The 25,450-nt window shown below is 49.0% G+C and overlaps 1 protein-coding gene and 1 pseudogene across 5 annotated transcripts in view; both read right to left on the reverse strand.

The window, feature by feature from the left end:
* KLHL22 (kelch like family member 22) overlaps window positions 1-25,450 on the reverse strand; it is a 54,490-nt gene that overhangs the window by 22,050 nt on the left and 6,990 nt on the right. For 3 of the 5 annotated variants that reach the window (XM_034952262.3, XM_034952263.3, XM_063603224.1), the window contains exons 3-4: window positions 7,765-7,930; window positions 1,269-1,987 (exon numbers count right to left, since the gene is read on the reverse strand). In XM_034952262.3, coding sequence (XP_034808153.1) covers window positions 1,269-1,987; window positions 7,765-7,930 — 885 coding nt within the window. The remainder of the gene's footprint in view (window positions 1-1,268; window positions 1,988-7,764; window positions 7,931-25,450) is intronic. The other 2 variants (XM_055105812.2, XM_063603225.1) reach the window with 1 other exon arrangement.
* On the reverse strand, window positions 18,732-25,433 carry LOC129395128 (keratin, type I cytoskeletal 18-like; annotated as a pseudogene).

The raw sequence follows: 25,450 nt of genomic DNA on the forward strand, positions 1-25,450 counted from the left end.
AACTGGGAAACCGAGCCCCCTAAAAAAGAAGGTTTAAGGTTTGGCCAAAGGGAAGTCTAAACCTGGTGTGGCCACACCCACTGGGGGCACAACTTTGTTTAGAGAGGAAATGAAGGTAGCTGTTTCCTTTTTTCTGAAACCTGCCCTTCCTCATATTTAACCGCAATGTGTTATTGCCAACCTCTGAGTCTCATCAGCTTAACAAAGGAGATCACTTCCTGGGGCCAGTAGTAGAGAGGTGGCTGAGAAATGGCCTTCTCCTCCTTGGCCAGGATCACTATGCTTGATTCCAAGTGGCATGGCCAGGCCAGGCCCTACCCCACCCTGACCCCAGAAAATAGAAACATGAACATGAAGTCAGTCAGCATCTAGCTCATGGCTGCTGGAAATAGTTGGCAATCTCTCTCTCTCCAACACAGCTCCATCTTTCAGCATGAAGGGTAGGGAGATTTCTCACATGCACCAAGGTAAGGTGGAGGGGTCCCTGGAAATCTAATGGTAGCTGAGTCTTGTGGGCCTGAACCACTGTCCCTTGCTCTGCCCAGAAATGGATTTGTGAGATCACAGCCTAAGTGACTGATGGAGCCAGGCGCATCCTACGGACCACAGCAGTCCACAAAACTCTCTCTTGGGAAAACTGCCTCTTCCCAGGGGAAATTGTGCCAAGTGCGTGGCAGACTGCAGGGCAGAGCGGAAATGTAGCATGAGGCTCGGTGATGCTTGTTGGCTTTTACCACTCCCCTGGGCTGAAGACTGCATGCTGCTCAGGCACAGCAGCAGGAAGCCTGTTCCACCATTAGCAAGCAGGTAAGAGAGAAGAGCGAAGCTGACTGGTGAAGGGAAACTGAAACAACGTGCATCAAAGCTCAGAGAGAGCATGATGGAGGGCGAGGCTGCTCAGCTGGCACTGCTCCTAGGTCCTCTCCATCCCAGTCTGACTGCCTTTCCTGCTGTGGGCTCCTCTCCCCTCCCGTCTCCTCCTGCACAATGCACTCGCAACCTAGCCTACCCCAAAGAGGCTGAGCAAGGGTCCAGGGTAAGTGGGTTTCTGAGGAGTAGGGGACACGCAGGAAAGAAGGTGATCCACATGTCCCCTTCCCTTATCTCACTGCTGTCCACCTTCTCTGAATTCACCTAGACTTCATTCCACAATGGCAAGTGATGCTCATGTGAAAGGCTAGGGGGAACCTGACCAGCTCTCTCAGCCCATGACTTCCACACCCTCGCATCACCTGAAGACAAAGGGACCAGCTAGCACCCTGTCCTACCTCCAGCATCGGGACTCTGCTCGAAATCCTTGGACATTGTTGTCCCCTCCAATCAAGTATACGAAGTTGTTGAGCACCGCGATGCCCTGGTTGGACATGCGGGGGGCCAGGGAGGCAGTGAAGTGCTTCCACTCTCCCAGTAAGGGGTTTAGATACTTGGCCTGGTCGCTGAGGACAGTGGACGGCGTGGAGTGAATGCCCCCGAAGCCCACAACGCACTGGAAGTCCGACCGCAGCTCTGTTTGCGGGCTCTGCAGGCTGGGCTGTAGGCTCTCGTTCCGGTGGTACATGAGGGCACTGGCCACTGTGTCCCTCAAAGGGCTGGGGTCCAGCTTGTCATGCAGCCGCTGCAGGACCTCAGCTTCCATCAGCGGAAACCGCACTGTCTCAAGGAGCTTTGGGGGCTCGTGCAGCGAGATCTGGTCAGCCTGCACCTGCTCCAGGCTATAATGGTAGAGAAGGGCCCCCTCATATACCTCGGTCTCGCAGGAGACCTCCAGGCGATTGCTGCTGAGGAGGGAGTAGACCTTCTCCAATGGAAGCTGGCGGTACTTGTCAGTCCGAGAGAAGGCCACAAAGTTTTTGAGGATATAGGTGTCCAGTTGCTCAGTCAGGCGGCTCAAGTCAAACAGCTCTGCCAGCCGGTAGACATCGAGAATGTTCTCTTCGTCCACCCAGGACATGAGGAAATCACAGCAGAAATGGATAATTTCTGGGATCTGCAGAGAGAATGACACCCATTCAAGCCTGGGCTGGCGAACAGCATCTGGGGGTGGGAGACAGAATGATGGCAGAAATACGGGCTGTTGTGGGCCAGGCAAAGTAGAAGGGAAGTCCTCCTTAATTGTCCCCGACCTTTTCTGACACACTGGAGACTGGGGCTTACTGCAGATTAGGTTTAAGTCCTGGTTTGGAAACATACTGGGTGACAGGATATACAGCATGTTTTTTTTTGGTTTTGTTTTGCTTTTCTTTGAGACAAAGTTTCGCTCTTGTTGCCCAGAATGGAGTGCAGTGGCAGAATCTTGGCTCACTAACACCTCCCCGTCCCGGGTTGAAATGATTCTCCTGCCTCAGCCTCCCGTACAGAATGTTTTTAACCTCTCTAAGCCTCAGTCTCCTCATCTATAAAACGAGGATCATTAAAGTGAAGAGGAACATGATGAAAATGAGAGAGCACATAGGAGTGGACCCTTGATATATGTCAGTTCCCTCTTAGATCAAAAGTACTGGCTCGGCCGGGTGCGGTGGCTCATGCCTATAATCCCAGCACTTTGGGAGGACAAGGTGGTTGTATCACGAGGTCAGGAGTTTGAGACCAGCCTGACCAACATGGTGAAACCCCGTCTCTACTAGAAATACAAAAATTAGCTGGGCGTGGTGGCGCGCGCCTGTAATCCCAGCTACTCAGGGGGCTGAGGCAGGAGAATCGCTGGAACCCAGGAGGCGGAGGCTGCAGTGAGCCGAGATCACGCCATTGCACTCCAACCTGGGTGACAGAGCGAGACTCCGTCTAAAAAAAAAAAAAAAAAAAAAGAAGTACTGGCTCTCCAGAAAAGCAGGAAGCAGCACAAACGGTCACTGTGTCATATATCTGTGGTTTGGAAAGGACCTAAGACCACCCCCATCCCTACCCTAGGATTCTCTGGAAGAGCCTGCCTCTCCAAAAGCGCTGGGACCAGAAACAAACCTGGCTTTTTCCCCCGCCAGAACATCCACCCTGGTTCCCTAGAAGTGCTCAGAGCCTCTCAGACACCTAACCAGTACCCACCCAGGAACCTGATTTAGAATTATTTTTCTTTTTTCTTTTTAAAATTTGAGACAGGGTCTTGCTCTGTTGCCCAGGCTGGAGTGCCATGGCAAGATCATAGCTCACCAAAGTCTCAAGCTTCTGGGCTCAAGTGATCCCTGACTCAGGGTTCTTGAGGTTCCCAGCTGGGTCAAGACCCACTTGACTCCAGTAAGTGCAGGGGCTCCCAGGTGGCCACATCAACCCTTCCCAGCCATGGGGAAGCACTAGTGGTTTGAAAGGACGGCAAGAGAGAGAATGGCACTGGAGGGAGGTGGGAACAAGGCCACAACCAGCAGGCTGTTAAAGGCCACCCTGTGAACAGACAACCAAATCTTGGGAGAATAGGAGACAAAGGGAAGGGCCCTAGGGAAAACTGCCTGGGAGAACAAACCAGGTGTTGATAAATTATTTAGGAAAGCAGGATTTTAGAGTTTCAGTGGGGCCCCCCAGTGCCCACCTCCTTTCTTTCCATGTTCAGATTGAAAATGATGAGTACCTTGACCTCTCTGTGACCCAGACAGCTGCAGGTTTTCCCAGCAGGCTTGAACCCAAACCAGGCCCTTGAACATTCCCAGGCACTGATAAAGGCATCAAGGTTGTTACCCAAAACACTGAAGGAAAAACTGGTTCTGGCCCTGAGACAAATTCCTTAAACCCTCATAGAAACTCCATACACTAACCCACTCTGTGGGCAAGCCTGGGTAAAGCCTCTCTTTTCCTTTGTCTGTCTTGAGGACATGCTACATCACTCTATACATAAGTTCCCCTAATAAACGCTCTGGCCAGATCACCCTGGTGTTTGATGCTTCTTTCTTTGGAATCCCAAACCGGCTCCATTTCAGGATGCTGTGGGGTCCCCTTTTGTGGGAACCCCCTTGCTACCAACTCCAGCCATGTGTTCAATGCAATAAATCAGTTTCTCTAAAAATGGGAATACCTGGCTTATCCAGGATCATCAATAAATTAACCATTACACATGGAATAATTCTGCTGGTATTTATGTATTTATTTATTTATTATTTTGAGATGGGGTCTCACTCTGTTGCCCAGGCTGGAGTGCAGTGGCACGATCTCGGCTCACTGCAAGCTCCGCCTCCCGGGTTCACGCCATTCTCTCACCTCAGCCTCCCAAGTAGCTGGGACAACAGACGCCCGCCACCACGCCCGGCTAATTTTTTGTATTTTTAGTAGAGACGGGGTTTCATCGTGTTAGCCAGGATGGTCTCAATCTCCTGACCTCGTGATCTGCCCGCCTAGGCCTCCCAAAGTGCTGGGATTACAGGCGTGAGCCACGGCGCCCGGCCAAGGTATTTAAAGCTTATCAATAAACAATAACTATAACTTTTTTAAAATTCAAAAGACATCTAATATTGCTTGCAAGGTGACATGCTAAGGGCTGGATAAGACCTACCAAATGTCGGGCAGGTATGTGCCCTACATGAGGTATCCCCATGGTGCTTTGCTAGGCCCTGACCAGCTTCACTTGACCTTCTTTTTTCCCCTTTTGCCAGTCTTCTGCTTTGCCGCTTCTTCCCAAACTACTAGGTTTTCCTAAAATTCTGGTTTGTCATGGGCCAGGGTCCTGAAGACCAAGTTTTGGGCAGAATGTGAGCACAAACAGCCCTGAAGAAGCCTGGGCAGCAGCAGCTCCTTGAGAGGACCCTGCTGACTCTCCTTTCAGTCCTATTTTTAGAGCAGTGGGCCTTCTGTTCAGTGAAATCTCACAGAGGAACCAGCCTGGGCTCAGGATGTGCAAAAGCCCCATACAAGGCTCACAGAAGGGACTGCATTTGCTTGGGGTAACCCAATAGGACAGTGTTACTGGGAATCAGACTCAGGCCTCTGGGGACACCGTGAAGAATCTGGTCCCAGGCCTACTGCAGGGCACAACACATGGGGGAAGCCTCCAAAAGTCACTAGCTATGTGAACATACATGATCCTGCAGGCCTATGGACTTGACATGGTTATGCCAAGTAAAACCTGCTATAAAACAATATTGCGAAGAAGCCTGTTTTTTTTTGTTTGTTTTTTGTTTTTTGTTTTTTTGAGATAAGCTGGCATGTAGTGGTGTGGTGATCACAGCTTACTGAAGCCTCCACCTCCTGGGCTCAAGTGATTCTCCCACCTCAGCCTCCCGAGTAGCTGGAACTACAGGTGCATGCCACCATGCCCGGCTATTTTTAAAGTGCTTCTGTAGAGGTCTCGCTTTGTTGCCCAGGCTGATCTCAAACTCCTGGCCTCAAGCGATCCTCTCACCTTGGCCTCCAAAAGTGCTGGGATTACAGGCATGAACCTCTAAGCCTGGCCCAGAAGCCTGATATGTTAAAAAACTAAGATAGGCTGCTGCCTCTGAGATGACCTCTGAGGCACTGGGGGAGATGACCCAGGGCTGTCGGGAGCACTGGCCAAACCAACAGAGAGAGACTGCAGGCCTCCAAGCTGACTGGTGAGAGAGGGAAAGTGGTGTTAGAAAGATGATCTGGTTTCAGTGTGTGTGATCACTGCAGGGAAAAGAAAGAAATGGCAGAAACATACAGATGGAGGCCAGGCAAAAGGGAAGGAAATGGAAACACAGAACAGAGATGGCTGCAAGCAATACCGAGAAGGATGACCTGTCCTCACATGGACGCAGGGAATTAAGAAGGTGGACGGGCTCAAGGAGCCACTGAGGTTGAGCCCAGGGAACTGGCAGGATGGTCACAGGACACACAGAGCAGGGGGACTGACAGGGGAGCTCCGGGAGAGTGGCAGGTGTGGAGGAGGAGATAGGACAGCTGGACCTGAGCCATGCTGGGGGAGATGTTTCAGAGGCAGCTGAATCAGGAGTTAACTGCTGCCAGGGTGGAGAATTGGATGAGGGTTCCCAAAGCAACAATGACAGGGATGTGGGGACAGAAGAGATCTCTAAATAAAAGAACAGGGGGAAATTCTTTTGTTGTAAAAGCCAACTCCATCTACTCACCATGCAGGTATGGTGAGACAAGTCAGTCATCTCAGATCAACCCACCCAGCATCCAGGTCCTATCCACCAATCTGAGAACAGGGCACAGGAAGGCTGCCACGGCCCTGTCACATGGGGTGGCACCTCCACATGCCCCCGAACAGGTTGGTTTTCCTGTGACTTGAGTTGTTTTTTTTTTTAATTGCATCAAACCTGCTCTCATGGGAAGAAAGGTCAGAATGATGAACTTAGCATAGCATTTTGTTTCACTTTTAAGAAATGTGGGAAGAGGTGACTGTCAACTCCTATCAGGCCTCTGCCTGATAGCTCAAAGGCACCTGCAGGCCCAGTCCCGTGTAACTGCACCCACACCACTGAGAATAATCATCCAAAACATAAGTCACACTGTCAAAGCCTCAGAAAACTTTTTGAATTCTGCAGGAAAACAAGTACTTAAAGTTCAATAACAGGTTGGGTACAGAGGCTCACACATGTAATCCCAGAACTTTGGGAAGCCAAGGTGGGAGTATCACCTGAGGCCAGGAGTTTGAGACCAGCCTGGGCAACATAACAAGGCCCCATTCCTATAAAAATATATATATATATATATAATATCAGCTAGGCACAGTGGCACGCATCTTTAGTCCCAGCTACTCAGAAGGCTGAGGCGGGAGGACCACTTGAGCCTAGGAGGTGGAGGCTACAGTGAACTATGATCAGGCCATTGCATTACAGCCTGGGTAACAGAGTGAGACCCTGTCTTTAAAAAAAAAAAAAATAGGCCAGGCGCAGTGGCTCACACCTGTAATCCCAACACTTTGGAAGGCTGAGGTGGATCACTTGAGGCCAGGGGTTCAAGACTAGCCTAAGCAACAAAGCAAGCCTCTATCTCTATAAAAATAATTTAAAAGTTAGCCAGGTGTAGTGGCACATGCCTATAGGTCCTAGCTATTTGGGAGGCTGAGGCAGAAGGATTGCTGGAGCCGAGGAGGTTGAGGCTGCAGTGAGCTGTGATCGTGCCACTGCACTCCAGCCTGGGCAAGAGAGAGAGAGCTTGTCTCCAATAAATTGAATGAGTGGATGGATGGATGGGTGGATGGATGGATGGATGGATGGATGGATGCATGCATGCATGGATGGATGGATGGATGGATGGATGGATGGATGGATGCACGGATGGATGGATGGATGGATGCCTGCCACCATGGATGGATGCATGCATGGATGGATGGATAGATGGATGGATGGATGGATGGATGGATGGATGGATGCATGCATGCATGCATGGATGGATGGATGGATGGACAGACAGATAGATAAAGTTCAGTAACAAAACACATAAGTTTTCAAGAGACTGAAGTGGCCCAGTGAGGGGACAGGCAGGAAGGGCCCTGGCAGCAATGCTGGTGGATGCTCCCCGTTGCCAGACCCCAGAGCACACAGGAGGTCCACATGCAGCCTCGGGTCAGCCTACCTGCTTATGTGCAGGATGCTTTCAATGACAGGGAGACTCAGGCAGTGGGGAAACAACCAGCAATAGAGAAGAGGGCAAAGGCAGAGGCCTGGGGTGTCTAGAGCGGCTCTGCTTGAGCTCCAGGGACAACTCCAGAGTCCTCCCCACTTCATGGCCTTCGTCACTGCTTGGTCTCCTCACATTCCTGACCCATCTTCAAGCCAATGCTAGTGCCCGGCAGGCATCATGGGCATCTCAGGGAACCCCACCTGGGTGTGGGTCTGCCTTGCTAGATGAGACATGCCTCACCTGAAGCTGGCAGGCAGCCACCAGTGTCTCCTGTACATTGCTCAGGCTGAGCTCCAACTCGGAGGTGTATATGAAATGTAGGATTTGGCACATAGCATTGTAGGACACACCGTGGATCAGGACCTCTTCCTGTTCCATCTCCTTCAATCCCCCAGCAAACATTCCTCTGCAAAGTGAAGACACAAGAAAATGGAGTTATACCAACAGGGACTCAAGCCCATGTTGCCAAGAATGACAGCATTCAGAGAAGAACCTGGCGATGGTGGCGGGGCCCTGGTAGTGGGCTGACCCACTCTGTGCTCTGAGTGAACTGTGTGCATGCATGAGCCATCCCACAAAAGGATCCTGACGAAGTCTGGGCAGCCATCCTGGAAATTGTCCTGTTTCCCTTTTCATGGGCCCAAGGAGTTCCATGTGAGCTTCGGGAGGGGAGGCCACAAGCAGCTTGCTTCTGCTGTGTTCATCAGTGCAGTTCCTGGATCGGAGCAGTAGCAACTCCAGAGCACATTTCAAAGCAATGAATTAATTAATGGGAAACTAATAAAAGTCATTTCATTCAATGTATATTTATGGAGTTCCTACCAAATGCCAAGTATCATTCAAAGAGCAGAATGAGGCCAGGCACGGTGACTCACACCTGTAATCCCAGAACTTTGGGAGGCCAAGGCAGGCAAATCACTTCAGGTCAGGAATTTGAGACCAGCCTGGCCCACATGGTGAAACTGCGTCTCTACTAAAAATACAAATATTAGCCGGGCGTGATGTTGTGCATCTGCAGTCCCAGCTACTTTGGTGGCTGCGGCACAAGAATTGATTGAACCTGGGAGACGGAGGGTGCCATGAGCCAAGATTGCACCACTGCACTCCAGCCTGGGCAACAAAGCAAGACTGTCTCAAAAAGCAAAACAAAACAAAAAACAAAGAGCAAAAGGAGTTATAGTGAAGTAAACTGGTAAAATAGCTGGGCGCGGTGGCTCACGCCTCTAATCCCAACCCTCTGGGAGGCCAAGGCAGGCAGATCCCTTGAGCCTAGGAGTTCAAGACCAGCCTAGGCAACACGGTGAAATCCTGTCTCTACAAATATTACAAAAATTGGCCGGGCGTGGTGGCTCACGCCTATAATCTCAGCACTTTGGGAGGGCAAGGCGGGCAGATCACCTGAGGTCAGGAGTTCAAGACCAGCCTGGCAAACATGGTGAAACCCTGTCTCTACTAAAAATACAAAAATTAGCTGGGTGTGGTGGCGGGCACCTATCATCCCAGCTACTCAGGAGGCTGAGGCAGGTGAATCGCTTGAACCCGGGAGGCGGAGGTTGCAGTGAGCCGAGATCACACCACTGCGATCCAGCCTGGGTGACACAGCAAGACTCTGTCTCAAAAAACATATATACATATATAAATAAATGCTAAGAAGGAACCCAGCAGGGCATCTGACCTGAGAGTCACTGGTTAGAAGAGGGGTAGGTGGAATGATGAGAAGGAGCATGGACAGCCCCATCTGAGGAACTGAGACCTAAGGATAAGGCTGAGAGGGTGTAGGCAGCCGGGGAGGGAGTTCCAGGTGAAGGAGACAGGTGTACAAGTTCTGGGGCAAGGCAGAGCTTGGCATGCAAGGCAGCCAAGATGACGAGGAAGTGAGCAGAAAGTGGGATGGGCAGGCAGGCCTTGGAGCCAGGTCCCCCTACCTCTAGGGTAGGTACAGTCCAGATTGAAATCTGAGCATTATGGGATGCTCTTGAGGAATTTACCCACAGAGTGATGTGAACTGACTGGCTTTCCGACTCAGGTGCTGGAGCAGGAGCCCCTGGAAGACCAATTAGGCCTGAGATTCCTGTGGGCCTGGAGGCCAAGGGTGACCCTGGCCCTGGGGAGGGCATTGCAGCTAGAAAGCAGTAGCTGAGACTACCCTGGGACACGGCACAGAGAACCTACTGACAGACTGAATCTAGGAGGACCTGGGAGGACTCAAGGCCCTCTGCTGGGCCGATGAGGACCCTTTACTGATGGAAGAAAATCTGGACAGCTGGGAGTCCCGTGATTGCGTGATCAGTGTGAGATACCTGTGAAACCTCCAAGTGTAGACACTGATTAGGTGTTTGGAGGTAAGAGGCCGGCAACTGGGGCTGAAGTTTAAATATGACAGCAACATGAAGATGATAAGAGAAGCTATTTTTACATTTTATTTATTTTTTTGACTAGGTAATACACATACATGGTACCAGATTTAAAATACAGTATAGGTTGGGCCGGGCACAGTGGCTCACGCCTGTAATCCCAGGACTTTGGGAGGCCGAGGCAGGCAGATCATCTGAGGTTGGGAGTTCGACACCAGCCTGACCAACATGGAGAAACACCATCTCTACCAAAAATACAAAATTAGCTGGTCATGGTGGCACATGCCTGTAATCCCAGCTACTCAGGAGGCTGAGGCAGGAGAATCACTTGAACCCAAGAGGCGGAGGTTGCAGTGGGCCAAGATCGTGCCATTGCACTCCAGCCTGGGCAACAAGAGTGAAACTCTGTCACACACACACAAAAATACAGTATAGGTTGTGGTGAAAGTCCCCTTGCCTCTGCTCCCAGACATCAGTCAGTTCCCCTCCCAGGGCCGCACTATCCCCAGGGCAGTCATATTCCACATCTCACTTGGCTTTTTTTTTTTTTTTTTTTTTTTTGAGACGAAGTCTCACTCTGTTGCCCAGGCTGGAGTGCAGTGGTGCGACCTTGGCTCAGTGCAACCTCCGCCTCCTGAGTTCAACTGATTCTCCTGCCTTGGCCTCCCAAGTAGCTGGGACTACAGGTGCCCACCACCATGCCCAGCTAATTTTTTGTATTTTTAGTAGAGACGGGGTTTCACTGTGTTAGCCAGAATGGTCTTGATCTCCTGACCTCGTGATCTGCCTGCCTCGGCCTCCCAAAGGGCTGGGATTACAGGCGTGAGCCACTGCACCCGGCCCGGTTTTTACTTAACAATATAGCTTGGAGACTGATCCATGCCCATGTACGCAGGACTGCCTCACTCTTTGCAAAGGCTGTCTCACTTTTTTTTTTTTTAAGATGGAGTTTCGCTCTTGTCGCCCAGGCTGGAGTGCAATGGTGCAATCTCGGCTCACTGCAACCTCCGCCTCCCGGGTTCAAGCAATTCTCCAAACTCAGCCTCCCAGGTAGCTGGGATTACAGTCCTGTGCCACCATGCCTGGCTAATTTTTGTATTTTTAGTAGAGACAGGGTTTCACCACATTGGTCAGGCTGGTCTCAAACTCCTGACCTCAGGTGATCCACCCGCCTCAGCCTCCCACAGTGCTGGGATTACAGGCGTGAGCCACCGTGCCCAGCCAGCTGTCTCACTTCTTTAACCCATTTCTACAGGGGTATATTTAGGTTACTTGTAATTTCCAGTTATTTCACATGATGAACAGCCTCACCCTTACAACATGCTGAGTATGCATATGCCAGGATTAAGTCCCACAAATACAGTTGCTGGGTCGAAGGGTTTACATACATTTATACTTTGATAGTATTGTCAAGTTGCTGTTTTTACATCATTCCTGATAGCAGGGCCTGGTGCCTGCACCCTCTACCCCCAACCCAGGAAGACACCAGCTCTAACTCACCACCACGAAAGGGAAAAACCTTATCACATAAGGTACAGAAAATCTCCTTATATGTTAAAGAGCCATTTCCATTTTCTTTTCTGAACAGTTCAGATTCTTAGTCAGTTTTCTGTTAGACTGTCTTATCAATTTGAAGAAATCTGCCCTTTCTTTGATGAGGAGTTTCCCCGATCTTTTGATTTTATATTGCTTTTTTGCCATGCAGAAATTTGTCTTTTTTTTTTTTTTTAAACAAGTCTAGTCAACTGCAGTAGTGGGAAGGTGAAGAAGTAGAACCTGGAGTTGGATCTGTGACTGTGAACAATCAACTGAGGTAACTCACACTACCTTCGGACCAGCCTATCTTCGTTTTCAATGTTGTCAAATTTACCATTTACTTGCCTCTGAGTTTTGTGTCAAACTTAGAAAGGCTTTTTCTTTCTGAGATTATTCAGAAAACATTTCTCATATTTTCCTCTAGTGTTTTTATTATTGAATCTTTCACATTTAAAACTGTTGATCCACCTGTAATTTATTTTGGTATAAGGTATGAAGCAAGGGTCCAACTTTGTTTTTCTAGATGGCAACTCTGTCGTCTTCCCTCCTTCCTCTAATTTTTTTTTTTTTTTAAGACGAAGTCTCACTCTGTTGCCCAAGCTGGAGTGCAGCAGCGCGATCTCGGCTCACTGCAACCTCCACTTCCCGGGTTCAGGAGATTCTCCTGCCTCCCGGCCTCCTGAGTAGCTGGGATTACAGGCATGTACCACCACACCCGGCTAATTTTGTATTTTCAGTAGAGATGGGGTTATCGCTATGTTGGCCAGGCTGGTCTTGAACTCCCGACCTTGTAATCCGCCTGCCTTGGGCTCCCAAAGTGCTGGGATTACAGGCGTGAGTCACCGCACCCGGCCCCTTCCTGTAATTTTTGAGGCTATCTTTATCACATAGGACAGGAATAGTCTCCTTTCATTACTTTTGTTTTCGACAATTTCCTGGCCACTGCTAGCTTTTTACATTTGAATTTTAGAATCAAGTTTCTGTAATTGCCCCAAATAAACCCTCTTGGTATTTTAGGGGGTTATGTTAAACATCTAGGTTAATGTAGAGATAAATAGCATTTTTATAATGGACACAGTGGATCTTTTTAACTGTCCAGCCATCCTCTGGGTCTATTTGGAAGTCTTATAAGTCATCTTCCTACAGACCTGGCACATATTTGTTACATTTATTCCCAGACATTTCACTCCATGCATGGCCAAGCCCTCGGGACACTTTCCCATGCTCTTTATAGTGGTCTGGCTGGCTCTCCTGGACTTTCCAGGACTGTGCTCGTGCATGTACTTCTGTCTGATTCTTCTGCTGGCACCTCTGGGACTATATTGGCAGCAGTGGAGATGGCAACATTTCAAGCACTGCCCGCCCTGAGCAGGGTGCGGGTGCTTGGATTGACACAGATTTTTTTTTTTTTTTTTTTTTTTGAGACGAAGTCTTGCTGTCGCCCAGGCTGGAGTGCAGTGGCGCGATCTCGGCTCACTGCAGGCTCCGCCCCCCGGGGTTCACACCATTCTCCTGCCTCAGCCTCCCGAGTAGCTGGGACTACAGGTGCCCGCCACCTCGCCCGGCTAATTTTTTGTATTTTTAGTAGAGACGGGGTTTCACCGTGTTAGCCAGGATGGTCTCGATCTCCTGACCTCATGATCCGCCCGCCTCGGCCTCCCAAAGTGCTGGGATTACAGGCGTGAGCCACCACGCCCGGCCCTTTTTTTTTTTTTTTTTTTTGAGACAGAGTCTCGCTCTTGTTGCCCAGGCTGGAGTGCAATGGCACGATCTCGGCTCACTGCAACCTCCGCCTACCACGTTCAAGCAATTCTCCTGCCTCAGCCTCCCAAGTAGCTGGAATTATAGGCATGTGCCACCACGCCTGGCTATTTTGTATTTTTAGTAGAGACAGGGTTTCACCATGTTGGTCAGACTGGTCTCGAACTCCTGACCTGATGTGATCCACCCGCCTCGGCCTCCCATAGTGCTGGATTACAGGTGTGAGCCACCACGTCTGGCCGGACACAAACTTTTACCATTTTAAGAAAAAAAAAAATCTTATAATCCTTTCGGGGGCCAAGGCAGGAAGACTGCTTCAGGCCAGGACTTTAAGATCAGACTGGGCAGCCAGGCACCATGGCTCACACCTGTAATCCCAGCACTTCGGGAGGCCGAGGCGGGCAGATCACTTGAGGCCAAGAGTTCAAGACCAGTCTGGCCAACATGGTGAAACCTCATCTCTATTAAAAGTACAAAAATTAGCTGCATGGTGGTGCACACCTGTAATCTCAGCTACTAGGGTGGCTGAGGCACGAGAATCACTTGAACCTGGGAGGCGGAAGTTGCAGTGAGCCGATATCGCACCACTACTCTGTGACAGAGCAACACTGTGCCTCAAAAGAAAAAGAAAAAGAAGGGAAAAAAAAAAAAAGACCAGATGGGGCAACACAGAAAGACCCCATCTCTTAAAAAAAATTAGCTGGGCATGGTGGCACGCATCCATAATTCCATCAATTTGAAATGCTGAGGTGGGAGCGTTGCTTGAGCCCAGTATTTTGAGGCTGCAGTGAGCTATCATGACACCATTGCCCAGCCTGGGCAAAAAAGTGAGACTCTGTCTCTTAAAAAACAAAACAACACAAAAAAGTTCACTGCATGGATCATGAATGGAGGGAGGAGAAAGAAGATATGAGACATTGTGGGTGCAATTAGGAAAATCTGAACGTGGACTCAATGTCAGATGAAATTATAGAATGATTACACATTTCTTTTTCATTTTTATGTTTTTAGAGACAGGGGTGCTACGTTGCGCAAGTTGGACTTAAACTCCTGTGCTCAAGTGATCCTCCCACCTCAGCCTCCCAAATAGCTGGGACTAAAAGCACTCACCATGGAACATGGCTCAATCATAAATTTTCTTATATCATGATAGTATTACAGGTATGTCAAAGAATCTCCTCATCCTTAGAGAGGCGAATTGAAGTTGTTAGAGATAAATTGTCATGATATCTATAACTTACTCTGAAGTGAATATGCAAAATGTTAACTGATGAATTTAAGCCAAGAGTACAGGTGTTCACTATACTTAACTTTCAACTTTTCTGTAGGATTTAAATATTTCAAAATAAAAATCAGAGAGAAAAAAGAGCCCAAAAGAAAAATAAAATATATAGTCACTCCTTTTTATTGTTTTTCTTTTTTACCAAAAATTTTACCAAATTTAATTTTTTTTTTTTTTTTCTGAGGCAGAGTTTCGCTCTTGTTGCCCAGGCTGGAGTGCAATGGTGCAATCTCGGCTCACCACAACCTCCACCTCCCAGGTTCAAGCAATTATCCTACCTCAGTCTCCCGAGTAGCTGGGATTACAGGCATGCGCCACCACACCCGGCTAATTTTGTATTTTTAGTAGAGATGGGGTTTCTCCATGTTGGCCAGGCTGGTCTTGAACTCCCGACCTCAGGTGATCCACCCTCTTCAGCCTCCCAAAGTGCTGGGATTGAGCCACCAAGCCCACCCCAAACTTAATTCTTTTTTTTTTTTTTTGAGACGGAGTCTTGCTCTGTCACCCAGGCTGGAGTGCAGTGGCATGATCTCGGCTCACTGCAAGCTCCGCCTCCCAGGTTCACGCCTTTCTCCTGTCTCAGCCTCCCAAGTAGCTGGGACTACAGGCGCCCGCCACCACGCCTAGCTAATTTTTTGTATTTTTAGTAGAGACAGGGTTTCACAGTGTTAGCCAGGATGGTCTCGATCTCCTGACCTCGTGATCCTCCCGCCTCGGCCTCCCAAAGTGCTGGGATTACAGGCGTGAGCCACCGCGCCCAGCCTCCCAAACTTAATTCTTTAAACATTCATTTTTGGGGCTGGGCGCGGTGGCTCACGCCTGTATCCCAGCACTTTGGGAGGCCGAGGTGGGCGGATCACCTGAGGTCAGGAGTTCGAGACCAACTTGGCCAACATGGTGAAACCCTGTCTCTAGTAAAAATACAAAAATTAGCTGGGTGTGGTGGCAGACGCCTGTAATTCCAGCTACTTGGGAGGCTGAGGAACAAGAATTGCTTGAACCTGGGAGGTGGAGGTTGCAATGAGCCGAGATGATGCCATTGCACTCCAGCCTGGGCGACGGAGTGAGATTCTGTCTCAAAAAAAAAAAATTTCATTTTTGGCTCACGGCAGCCTCAACCTCCTGGGCTCAAGTGATGCTTCTGCCTCAACCTCCCAAGTAGTTGGGACTATAGGCATGCACCATCATGCCTGGCCATTTTTTAAAAAAATATATTTAAAAAAAATTATTACTACTTTTCTGTAAGTCAGGAATTATGTCAAAATAAAGACTTAAAAGTTTTAAAAAGTTGTTCACACCTCATATCTATTAGGATGACCACTATAAAAAAACAACAAAACAAACAAACAAAAAGTAGGCCGGATATGGTGGTTCACATCTATAATCTCATGTCCATAATCCCAGCACTTTGGGAGGCTGAGGTGGGAGGATTGCTTGAGCCCAGGAGTTTGAGACCAGCCTGGGAAACAGTAAGATTCTGTCTCTACAGATAATTTTTTAAAAAAACTGGCCAGGCATGGTGGTGCATGCCTATAGTCCCAGCTACTTGGGAGGCTGAGGCAGAAGCACTGCTTGAGCCCAGGAGGTGGAGCCATGATGGTGCCCCTGAACTCCAGCCTAGGTGACAGAGCAAAATCCTGTCTCAAAAAACAAAACAAACAAAAAACCAGAAAATAACAAGCTTTAGCAAGGATGTGGAGAAACTATAACCCTTGTGCACTGTTGGTAGGAATGAAAAGTGGTGCAACTGCTATGTTCCTCAGAAAATTGTCAATAGAATGACCTAGCAATTCCACTTCTGGGAATATAGCCAAAGAACTGAAAGCAGAGTCTCAGACATTTGCACACCCATGTTCATAGCAGCATTATACACAATAGACAAGAGATGGAAGCAAACCAAGTATCCCTTGATAGGTGAACAGACAAACAAAATGTGGTATATCCATAAAATGGCACACTATTCAGCCTTCAAAATGAAGGAAATCAGGTCACATATTATAACACACATGAACCTTCAGGACACGATGCCAAATGAAATAAGCAAGTGATAAAGGGCTAATGCTGTCTGATTCTACTTATGAGGTACTTAGAATAGTTTAATTCATAGAGACAGAAAGTAGAATGGTAGCTGCCAGGGCCTGGGGGTAAAGGAGAAAAGGGAGTTGTGGTTTAGTGGGTATAGAGTTTCAGATTTGTAAGATAAAAAATTTCTGGAGATCTGTTTCATAATAATGTGAATAATCGTAACATTACTGAACTAGATGGTGTTATTTGTGTTTATTATTTTAGAACCACAATTTTAAAAAATTGTTCACCAAGTACCCAGTAGCAGGGGAATGACCAAATAAATAGAGGACATTGACAGCACGGAACACTCCACAGCACAGAGAGTGAGGGCCATCTCTACTGCTGGTGCCTGGGACCTCCAGGATGTCACAAGGTACAGAATGGCAAACCAGTATGCTGCCTCTGGTGTGAGATGGGGGAGAAAAATATTTCTTGGGTCAGCTTGCTCAGGTCCTCGATCCCTTGTCCAAACTCTTTAAATCAAGTGTATTTTAGAATTCAGAAGGTTCTAATGTGAGAAATACTGTACACATGCCACATAGGATCTTACATCCCATGGGATCTGGGTTGGTGCCTCCTCTTCAAACACCTTAATATGCCCCCCAAAAAAGTATAAAGACTCACACTAGGATAAAAAATATAATTAGCCTCGAAAATAATTTTGAGTTTTGGGTGGGTTCTGTGGCTTAATGAGTTTACGCCAAACTTTTTTTTTTTTTTTTTTTTTTGAGGGGGAGTCTCGCTCTGTCGTCCAGGCTGGAATGCAGTGGCGCGATCTCGGCTCACTGCGAGCTCCGCCTCCTGGGTTCACGCCATTCTCCTGCCTCAACCTCCCGAGTAGCTGGGACTACAGGCACCTGCCCCCACGCCCGGCTAATTTTTTGTATTTTTAGTAGAGACGGGGTTTCACCATGTTAGCCAGGATGGTCTCCATCTCCTGACCTCATGATCCTCCTGCCTCGGTCTCCCAAAGTGCTGGGATTACAGGCGTTGGCCACCGCGCCCGGCCTACGCCAAACATTTCTTTAAGACGTTTGGCTGGGCCAAAGTTAGCTGAGTTATTTCAGTTGATTGTTCATAGTCAGTAACAGATCAAACTCATTCGTCTCTGTCCCCCCTTCTCACTACTGCACTTGACTAGTCTAAAAAATAATAATACATAAAAATAGGCCGGGCGCGGTGGCTCACGCCTATAATCCCAGCACTTTGGGAGGCCAAGGTGGGTGGATCACCTGTGGTCAGGAGTTCGAGACCAGCCTGGCCAACATGGTGAAACCCTGTCTCTTTCAAAAAATACAAAAATTATCTGGGTGTGGTGGCATGCACCTGTACTCACAGCTACTCAGGAAGCTGAGGTGGGAGAATCACTTGAACCTGGTAGGCGGAGGTTGCAGTGAGCAGGGATCATGCCACTGCACTCCAGCCCGGGCGACAGAGACAGACTCCATCTCAAAATAAAAAAAAATTAAAAAAAAAATTTTTTTTCTTTTGGAAACGGAGTCTCGCTCTGTCACGCAAGCCGGACTGTAGTGGGACCATCTTGGCTTGGCTCGGCTCACTGCAGCTTCAACCTCCAGGCTCAAGCAATCCTCTCACCTCAGCCTCCCAAGTAGTGGGGACTACAGGTGTGTGCCACCATGCCCAGCTAATTTTTGTATTTTTTGTAGAGATAGGGTTTTGCCATGTTGCCTAGGCTAATCTCAAACTCCAGGACTGAACAGATTTGCCCACCTCAGTCTCCCAAAGTGCTAAGGTTATAGGTGTGAGCCACCCTGCCCAGCCCAAAAAGTTTTTTGGTTTTTGTTTGTTTTTGAGAGATGGACCCTTGCTATGGTGTCCAGGCTGCAGTGCAGTGACATGATCCCACTACTCATCAGCATGGGAGTTTTGACCTGGTCCATTTCCATCCTGGGCCGGTTCACACCTCTTTTTAGGCAACCCTGCTCCAGGAAGGTCACCATATTGATGCCAAATTTAGTGTGGATACCCTGTTGGCATGGCACACTGCAACCCAGAACTTCTGGGCTCAAGCAATCCTCTGGCCTATTCTCCCAAGTAGCTGAGACTATAGGTTTGAGCCACCACGCCCTGCTCAAAAAACTTTTTAACTGTGAGAATGGATGCTGAATGTTATCACATGCCTGCTCACCATGTCTGCAGATATGCTATATAGACATGTATGCAGATATGTTGGGTTGTCATGAATTGATGGAATGCCATGATTCCCTGGCATGTAACTAGTAAGACAGATTCCCTAGCATGAAACCAATTTTTTTTTTTGAGACAAGGTCTTGCTGTGTCACCCAGGCTGGAGTGCAGTGGCACACTCACAACTCATGGCTCACTGTAGCCTTGACCTCCCCAGGTTTAAGTGATCCTCCCACCTCGGCCTCCCCAGAAGCTGAGACTACAGGCGTGCCTGGCTAATTTATGTTTTGTTTTGTTTGTTTTTCTTTTTTTTTTTTTGAGACGGAGTCTCACTCTGTCGCCCAGGCTGGTGTGCAGTGGTGCGATCTTGGCTCACTGCAACCTCCGCCTCCCAGGTTCAAGCAGTACTTCTGCCTCAGCCTCCCAAGTATCTGGGATTACAGGCATGCGCCACGACACCTGGCTAATTTTTGTATTTTTTTTTTTGACCTCTGAACTTTTTATTGGCCTCCTGCTCCCCAAAGGATACCCTGCTTCTGGTGGCTTAATGTCTCAGAACTTTGGTGTCGTTGGTCTCAGACACCACTTTGCCATCCATTATCTGGCAGGTGGTGGTCTTTTGGATGGTTTGCATGGAGTTGCTGCTGTCCAGGGCATCACCAAGATTGAAGTCCCCGCCATCTTCCAGCAGGCGGCAGTAGGTGGTGATCTCAGCCTCCAGCTTGACCTTAACGTTCACCAGGGCCTCCTACTCCTAGGCCTGGCACTGTCCCTCTGCCCGGATTTGTGCCACCTCTGACTCCAGGTGCAGCAGGATCCCATTGAGCTGCTCCATCTACAGGGCATAGAAGGCCTCCACCTCCCTCAGGCTGTTCTACAAGCTGGCCTTCAGATTTCTCAAGGAGTCCAGGTTGATCTCCAAGGACTGGACGTACGTCTCAACTCCGTGATTGTCATCTCAGCAGTTCCAACCTCAGTGGACTGCATGGTGACCACTGTGGTGCTCTCCTCAATCTACTGAGACCAGTACTTGTCCAGCTCCTGTCGTTTCTTTCGAGCCAGCTTATCATATTGAGCCTGGATGTCTGCCACGATCTTGGCAAGGTCCTGAGATTTGGGGGCATCTACCTCCACAGTCAACCCAGAGCTGGCAATCTGGTCTTGTAGGCCTTTTACTTCCTCTTCATGGTTCTTCTTCATGAAGAGCAGCTCCTCCTTGAGAGCCTCAATCTCTGTCTCCAGCTACAGCTGAGGGACATTGGTGTCATCAATTACCTTGCGAAGCCCATGTATGTCGCTCTCCACAGACTAGTGCATGGGCAGTTCTGTCTCATACTTGACTCTAAAGTCATCAGCAGCAAGACGGGCATTGTCGATCTACAGAAAGATACGGGCGTTGTCCACAGTATTTGCAAAGATCTGAGCCCTCAGGTCCTCGATGGTCTTGAAGTAATGCCTCCAGTCTCTGATCTGGGTCCCTTCTTCTCCAAGTGCTTCCGGATTTTGCTCTCCAGCTTCCGGTTCTCGGTCTCCAGGCTCCTCGCTCTGTCCAGGTAGGAGGCCAGGCGGTCATTCAGGCTTTGTATGGTCTCCTTCTCGTTCTGGATGCTTCCCATTCCTGCCAGATCCCCAGCCATCCCCGCGGCCAGGCCCCCAGACCCCATGCAGCCCCGGAAGCTGGTGGAGCGGGACACGAAGATCCAGGAACCAGAGCCCTCGGTGCCTGCATAGACGCTGGCCACGCTGCTGACCAGCCAGGCGCCATAGCTGGGAGCCTGGACAGAGCCCAGGGACCAGTAGTTGGTGGAGAAGGTAGAGCGAGTGGTGAAGCTCATGCTGTCCGGGGAGGAGAGCAAGAGGACAGGACTCAGGCTTTGCCGATGACCTAATTTTTGTATTTTTAGTAGAGACGGGGTTTCGCCATGTTGGCCAGGTTGGTCTCCAACTCTGGACCTCAGGTGATCCACCCGCCTCAGCCTCCCAAAGTGCTAGGATTACAGGCATGAGCCACCGTGCCCAGCTTTGTTTGTTTTTTTCTTTTTGAGGCAGAATCTTACTCTCTCATCCAGTCTGGAGTGCAGTGACGTGATCTCAGCTCACTACAACCTCCACCTCCCAGGCTCAAGCGATTCTCGAGCCTCACCCTCCTGAGTAGCTAGAATTACCGGTGTGCACCACTATGCCCAGCTAATTTTTGTATTTTTAGTAGAGATGGGTTTTTGCCATGTTGGCCACACTGGTCTTGAACTCCTGGCCTCAAGTGATCTGCCGGCCTTGGGCTCCCATTGTGCTGGGATTACATGCGTGAGCCACTGTGACCAGCTCTAATTTTTGTATTTTTTGTAAACATGGGGTTTCGCCACGTTGCCCAGGCTGGTCTCGAACTCTTGGGCTCAAACAATCTGCCCACCTTGGCCTCCCAAAACGCTGGGATTATAGGTGTGAGCCACTGTGCTCAGCCTTTATTTTTTATTTCTTTATTTATTTTTTACGAGAAAAGAGGTCTCTTACTTTGTCATCCAAGCGAGAGTGCAGTGGCATGATCATGGCTCACTGCAGCCTCAACCTCTCAAGCTCAAGCTATCCTCCCTCCTCAGCCTCCCAAGTAGCTGGGACTATAGGCCATGCCACCATGCCCAGCTAATTAAAAAAAATTTTTTTTTCTTTTTCTGAAACTGCTCTGAAAAAATTTAAATGGCATTGGAGTCTTTTCATAAAAGGCACACCTACCCTGGAAAACATCTGGGCTTTGTGTTTTGTGGGGAATACAACTTTCTCTCTCTTTTGGGGATAAAGTGCTATTAATTTTTTAAAAATAAAATCATCAATTGTATCCAAACTTTTAAAGTAACAGACATTGAGTTCAGCTAAGCAGTCTTTTATAATTCACAGATGGTATGAAAACTAAGGGAGGGATGAGGTGACCCATGGAGGTTGTATAAAAAGGACAGAGCCCTTGGGCTCTTCAGACTATAAGGGTCCAGGAGGAGATGAGAAACCACCTCAGAAGCATACAAGGTTAAAGCATACAAGGTGGGTGTAGGGTCAGGGGAGCCAAAGTAAGTGTGCAATGAAAAGTTATTAACAAAAGTCAAAAAAAGAAAATGCAGCCTGGCCATCCAATTCCTAAACCATGTACAGAGTACACAGAAAGAGCACAGGAGGCTTCCTGCAGCAGGGCAGTACAGCTCTCTGCCCTTCAGGAAAACTGAGATTCCTCCACCTGGGAAACAGCAAGGGACAATTAGGGAAAGCTCTCCAGAGGAGGAGGCATCTCAGGTGGGCCAAAGAAGAAAAATTTCCACAGGACAGAAAAGGCAGAGAAGAGGCCAGGCACGGTGGCTCACGTCTGTAATCCGAACACTTTGGGAGGCCAAGGCAGGCGGATCACCTGAGATCAGGAGTTGGAGACCAGTCTGGCCAACATGGCAAAACCCCGTCTCTACTAAAAATACAAAAATTAGCCGGGTTTGGTGGCACACGTCTGTAATCCCAGCTACTCAGGAGGCTGAGGCAGGAGAATCACTTGAACCCGGGAGGCAGAGGTTGCAGTGAGCCGAGATTGCCCCACTGCACTACAGCCTGGGGGACAGGGCAAGACTCCATCTCAAAATAAACAAACAAAAGGCTGGGCGTGGTGTGACTCACGCCTGTCATCCCAGCACTTTGGGAGGCCAAGGAGGGCAAATCACAAGGTCAGGAGTTCGAGATCAGCCTGGCCAACATGGTGAAACCCTGTCTCTACTAAAAATACAAAAAATTAGCCGGGCGTGGTGGCGCACACCTGTAGTCCCAGCTACTCGAGAGGCTGAGGCAGGAGAATTGCTTGAACCCGGAGGCAGAGGTTGCAGTGAGCTGAGATCACACCACTGCACTCCAGCCTGGGTGACAAAGTGAGACTCCGTCTCAAAAAAAAAAAAAAAAAGAAAGAAATTTATGTTCTTTGTAAAATAATTCAGACAATGCAGTAAACAGAAGAAATTCAGCCTCCCTCTCCCTTTGCCCTTTGCTGAGTCCCCAGGGTGCAGCAAGATCCTTCCAGATCTTCATGGTGGGATCATCTTCCACCAGGTCCTGAGGTTTTTCACAACCTATCAGTAGACACACCACACTGCCCAGTTTGCAAGTGGCTCCATTGGATAACACAGAAAGGCTCTGTCCTGCACCATGTCTCAGCACTGGGTGCATCGTCCCACAGGAATGACACCTAGACACCCAACATACAACTGCAGGGCCCTAAACTATGGGCCAGCCCACCCCTAAATGCCCTTCTCTCTACCCTTGCCCATATCAAATATTACAAGCCTCTCACACATCTTTACCAGTCATACTGGGAAAAAAATAGTCCTTTATCATTTTAACATTTCACAAGTAACTAAAACAAATAATAAACATGCTAACACTTGGGAATGGTCTATTTCTTTTCTTTTTTTTTTTGAGATGGAGTTTCATTCTTGTTGCCCAGGCTGGAATGCAGTGGCGTGATCTCGGCTCACTGCAACCTCCGCCTCCCGGGTTCAAGCAATTCCCCTGCTTCAGCCTCCTGAGTAGCTGGGATTACAGGCATGTGCTACCATGCCCAGCTAATTTTGTATTTTTAGTAGAGACGGGGTATTGCCATGTGGGTCAGGCTGGTCTCCAACTCCTGACCTCAAGTGATCCGCCCTCCTTGGCCTCCCGAAGTGCTGGAATTACAGGAGTGAGCCACCAAGCCTGGCCTCTTTCTCAGCTCACTGCAACCTCCACCTCCCAGGTTCAAACGATTCTCCTGCCTCAGCCTCCCAAGTAGCTGGGATTACAGGCATGTGCCACCACGCCCCGCTAGTTTTTGTATTTTTAGCAGAGACGGGGTTTCACTATGTTGGCCGGGCTGGTCTCGAACTCCTAATCTCAGGTGATCCACCCGCCTCGGCCTCCCAAAGTTCTAGGATTCCAGGCGTGAGCCACTACATCCAGCCTCTTTTTTGTTTTTTTGAAACAGGGTCTTGCTCTGTCACCCAGGCTGGAGTGCAGTGGCACAATCTCAGCTCACTGCAACCTCCGCATCCTGTGTTCAAGCAATTCTCCTGCCTCAGCCTCCCAAGTAGCTGGGATTATAGGCGCCCACAACTACACCCAGCTAATTTTTTTTTTTCTTTTTTTTTTTAGTAGAGACAGGGTTTCACCATGTTGGCCAGGCTAGTCTCAAACTCCTGGCCTCAAGTGATCCACCTGCCTTGGCCTCCCAAAGTGCTGGGATTACAGGTGTGAGCCACCGCGCCTGGCCTCTATTTCTTATTTATACACACACACACACACACACACACACACACACACACACGCCCTGTGAAATGACTCTGGGCTCTTCCAATAATGTTGCCACTCTCCCGCTCCCCTTCCCAATGGAAGTGGAGGGATGCAGGGGGTGTTAGTGATGCATTGTAATCATCCCGGAGAGCAGGACACCTCTCATAAGAGGTTTACCCAAGGGGGGCTGTGGAAAGGGCTAGAAATTGCTCCTGGAGGATGTGGAAAGCCACATAAGGCTTTTGACAGATGAGGGAAAGGCTGCCTACACTGTCATCTTCAGAAAGAGTGGTATGACACTAAATCAAGAAGGGCTGAGAGGGTGAGCCCAGGGGATCCCATAGGCTCCGCAGCCTCTGGCCATCCTCTCCTATACAGGTCCTAAGTCCCCTGCAGGGGGCCCTCAGCTCCTCTACCCTACCCACTGTCCTGTATGTTATCTTAATGCTTATTAAAGGCCTCAGCTGAATTTCCCTGGTGAACTGAAAGAATTCTGCTGCTCCTGGACACATCTGCACCAAGCCACCACTGGGTCACATTCTCCAAAACTCCTTCTGGAGACAGAAGGCACTTAAACCATACATATTTTGCTTGATAGTTCCTAATTAAAAAAATAGAGAGAGATAAAGAGAAAGAGAGAGAGAGAGAACTACAACTAAGCCTTGAAGACAAAATGATTGAACAGAATCAGAGCTAGAATGGAACACCTCAGGCTTGGAGTCCCATGACAACCTTGCTGGGGACCACGAGTGGCCCTCAGTCCTTCTCAGGCTCATGCCACCTATGTGAAATAAGGGTGGTGACACCCACCTCCTCGAGTGCAGAGCAGTGCAGACAACAGGGCAAATGGTGTATTGATCTGCTATCTGTGCACATAAATTTATTCATTTAAGCCATGGGTATTGTTTGAATATGTGAAAACCACGTTAGGTGCTAGGGATAAGAGACAGATTCCAACCCAGTGGAAAAGACAGATAAGCCAGTGGTTCCTCACACTGTGCCAAGTGCTGGGATGGGGTCACGAAGGAGGCCATAAGAAACCCCAGAGGGGCCTCAGAGCTCACTGGGAGGGCCAGAGGCTAACACCTGAGGGATGAGAGGTGTGAGCTAGAAGGTGACGCATACACAGCAACAATTACCGAGGGAGGGGAGGAATGGTAAGGGAGGGGAGGGGAGGAATGGTAAGGGAGGGGAGGGGAGGGGAGGGGAGAGGAGGGGAGGGGAGGAGAGAAAGGAGGAAAGAAAAGAGAAAAGAAGAGAGAAAAGGAAAAGAAAAGGAAGAGAAGAGAGGGAAGAGAAGAGAAGAGGAGGCAAAGTCCAAGAGACAGGATCACTGAATGAAAAATGAACTCTAAGACCCCCTTCTGTCTCTCACACTTGTTGACTAAGTCATAACCACAAGGAGTAGGGGAGGCTCTGAGGTGAGCAGGAGACCAGCCACTGTCACCGCCAGTACCTTTACTAGCAGAGCCAGGATTACCTTTGTTATTCT

Source organism: Pan paniscus, chromosome 23 (assembly GCF_029289425.2).
Source record: "Pan paniscus chromosome 23, NHGRI_mPanPan1-v2.0_pri, whole genome shotgun sequence".
Classification (NCBI taxonomy): Eukaryota; Metazoa; Chordata; class Mammalia; order Primates; family Hominidae; genus Pan; species Pan paniscus.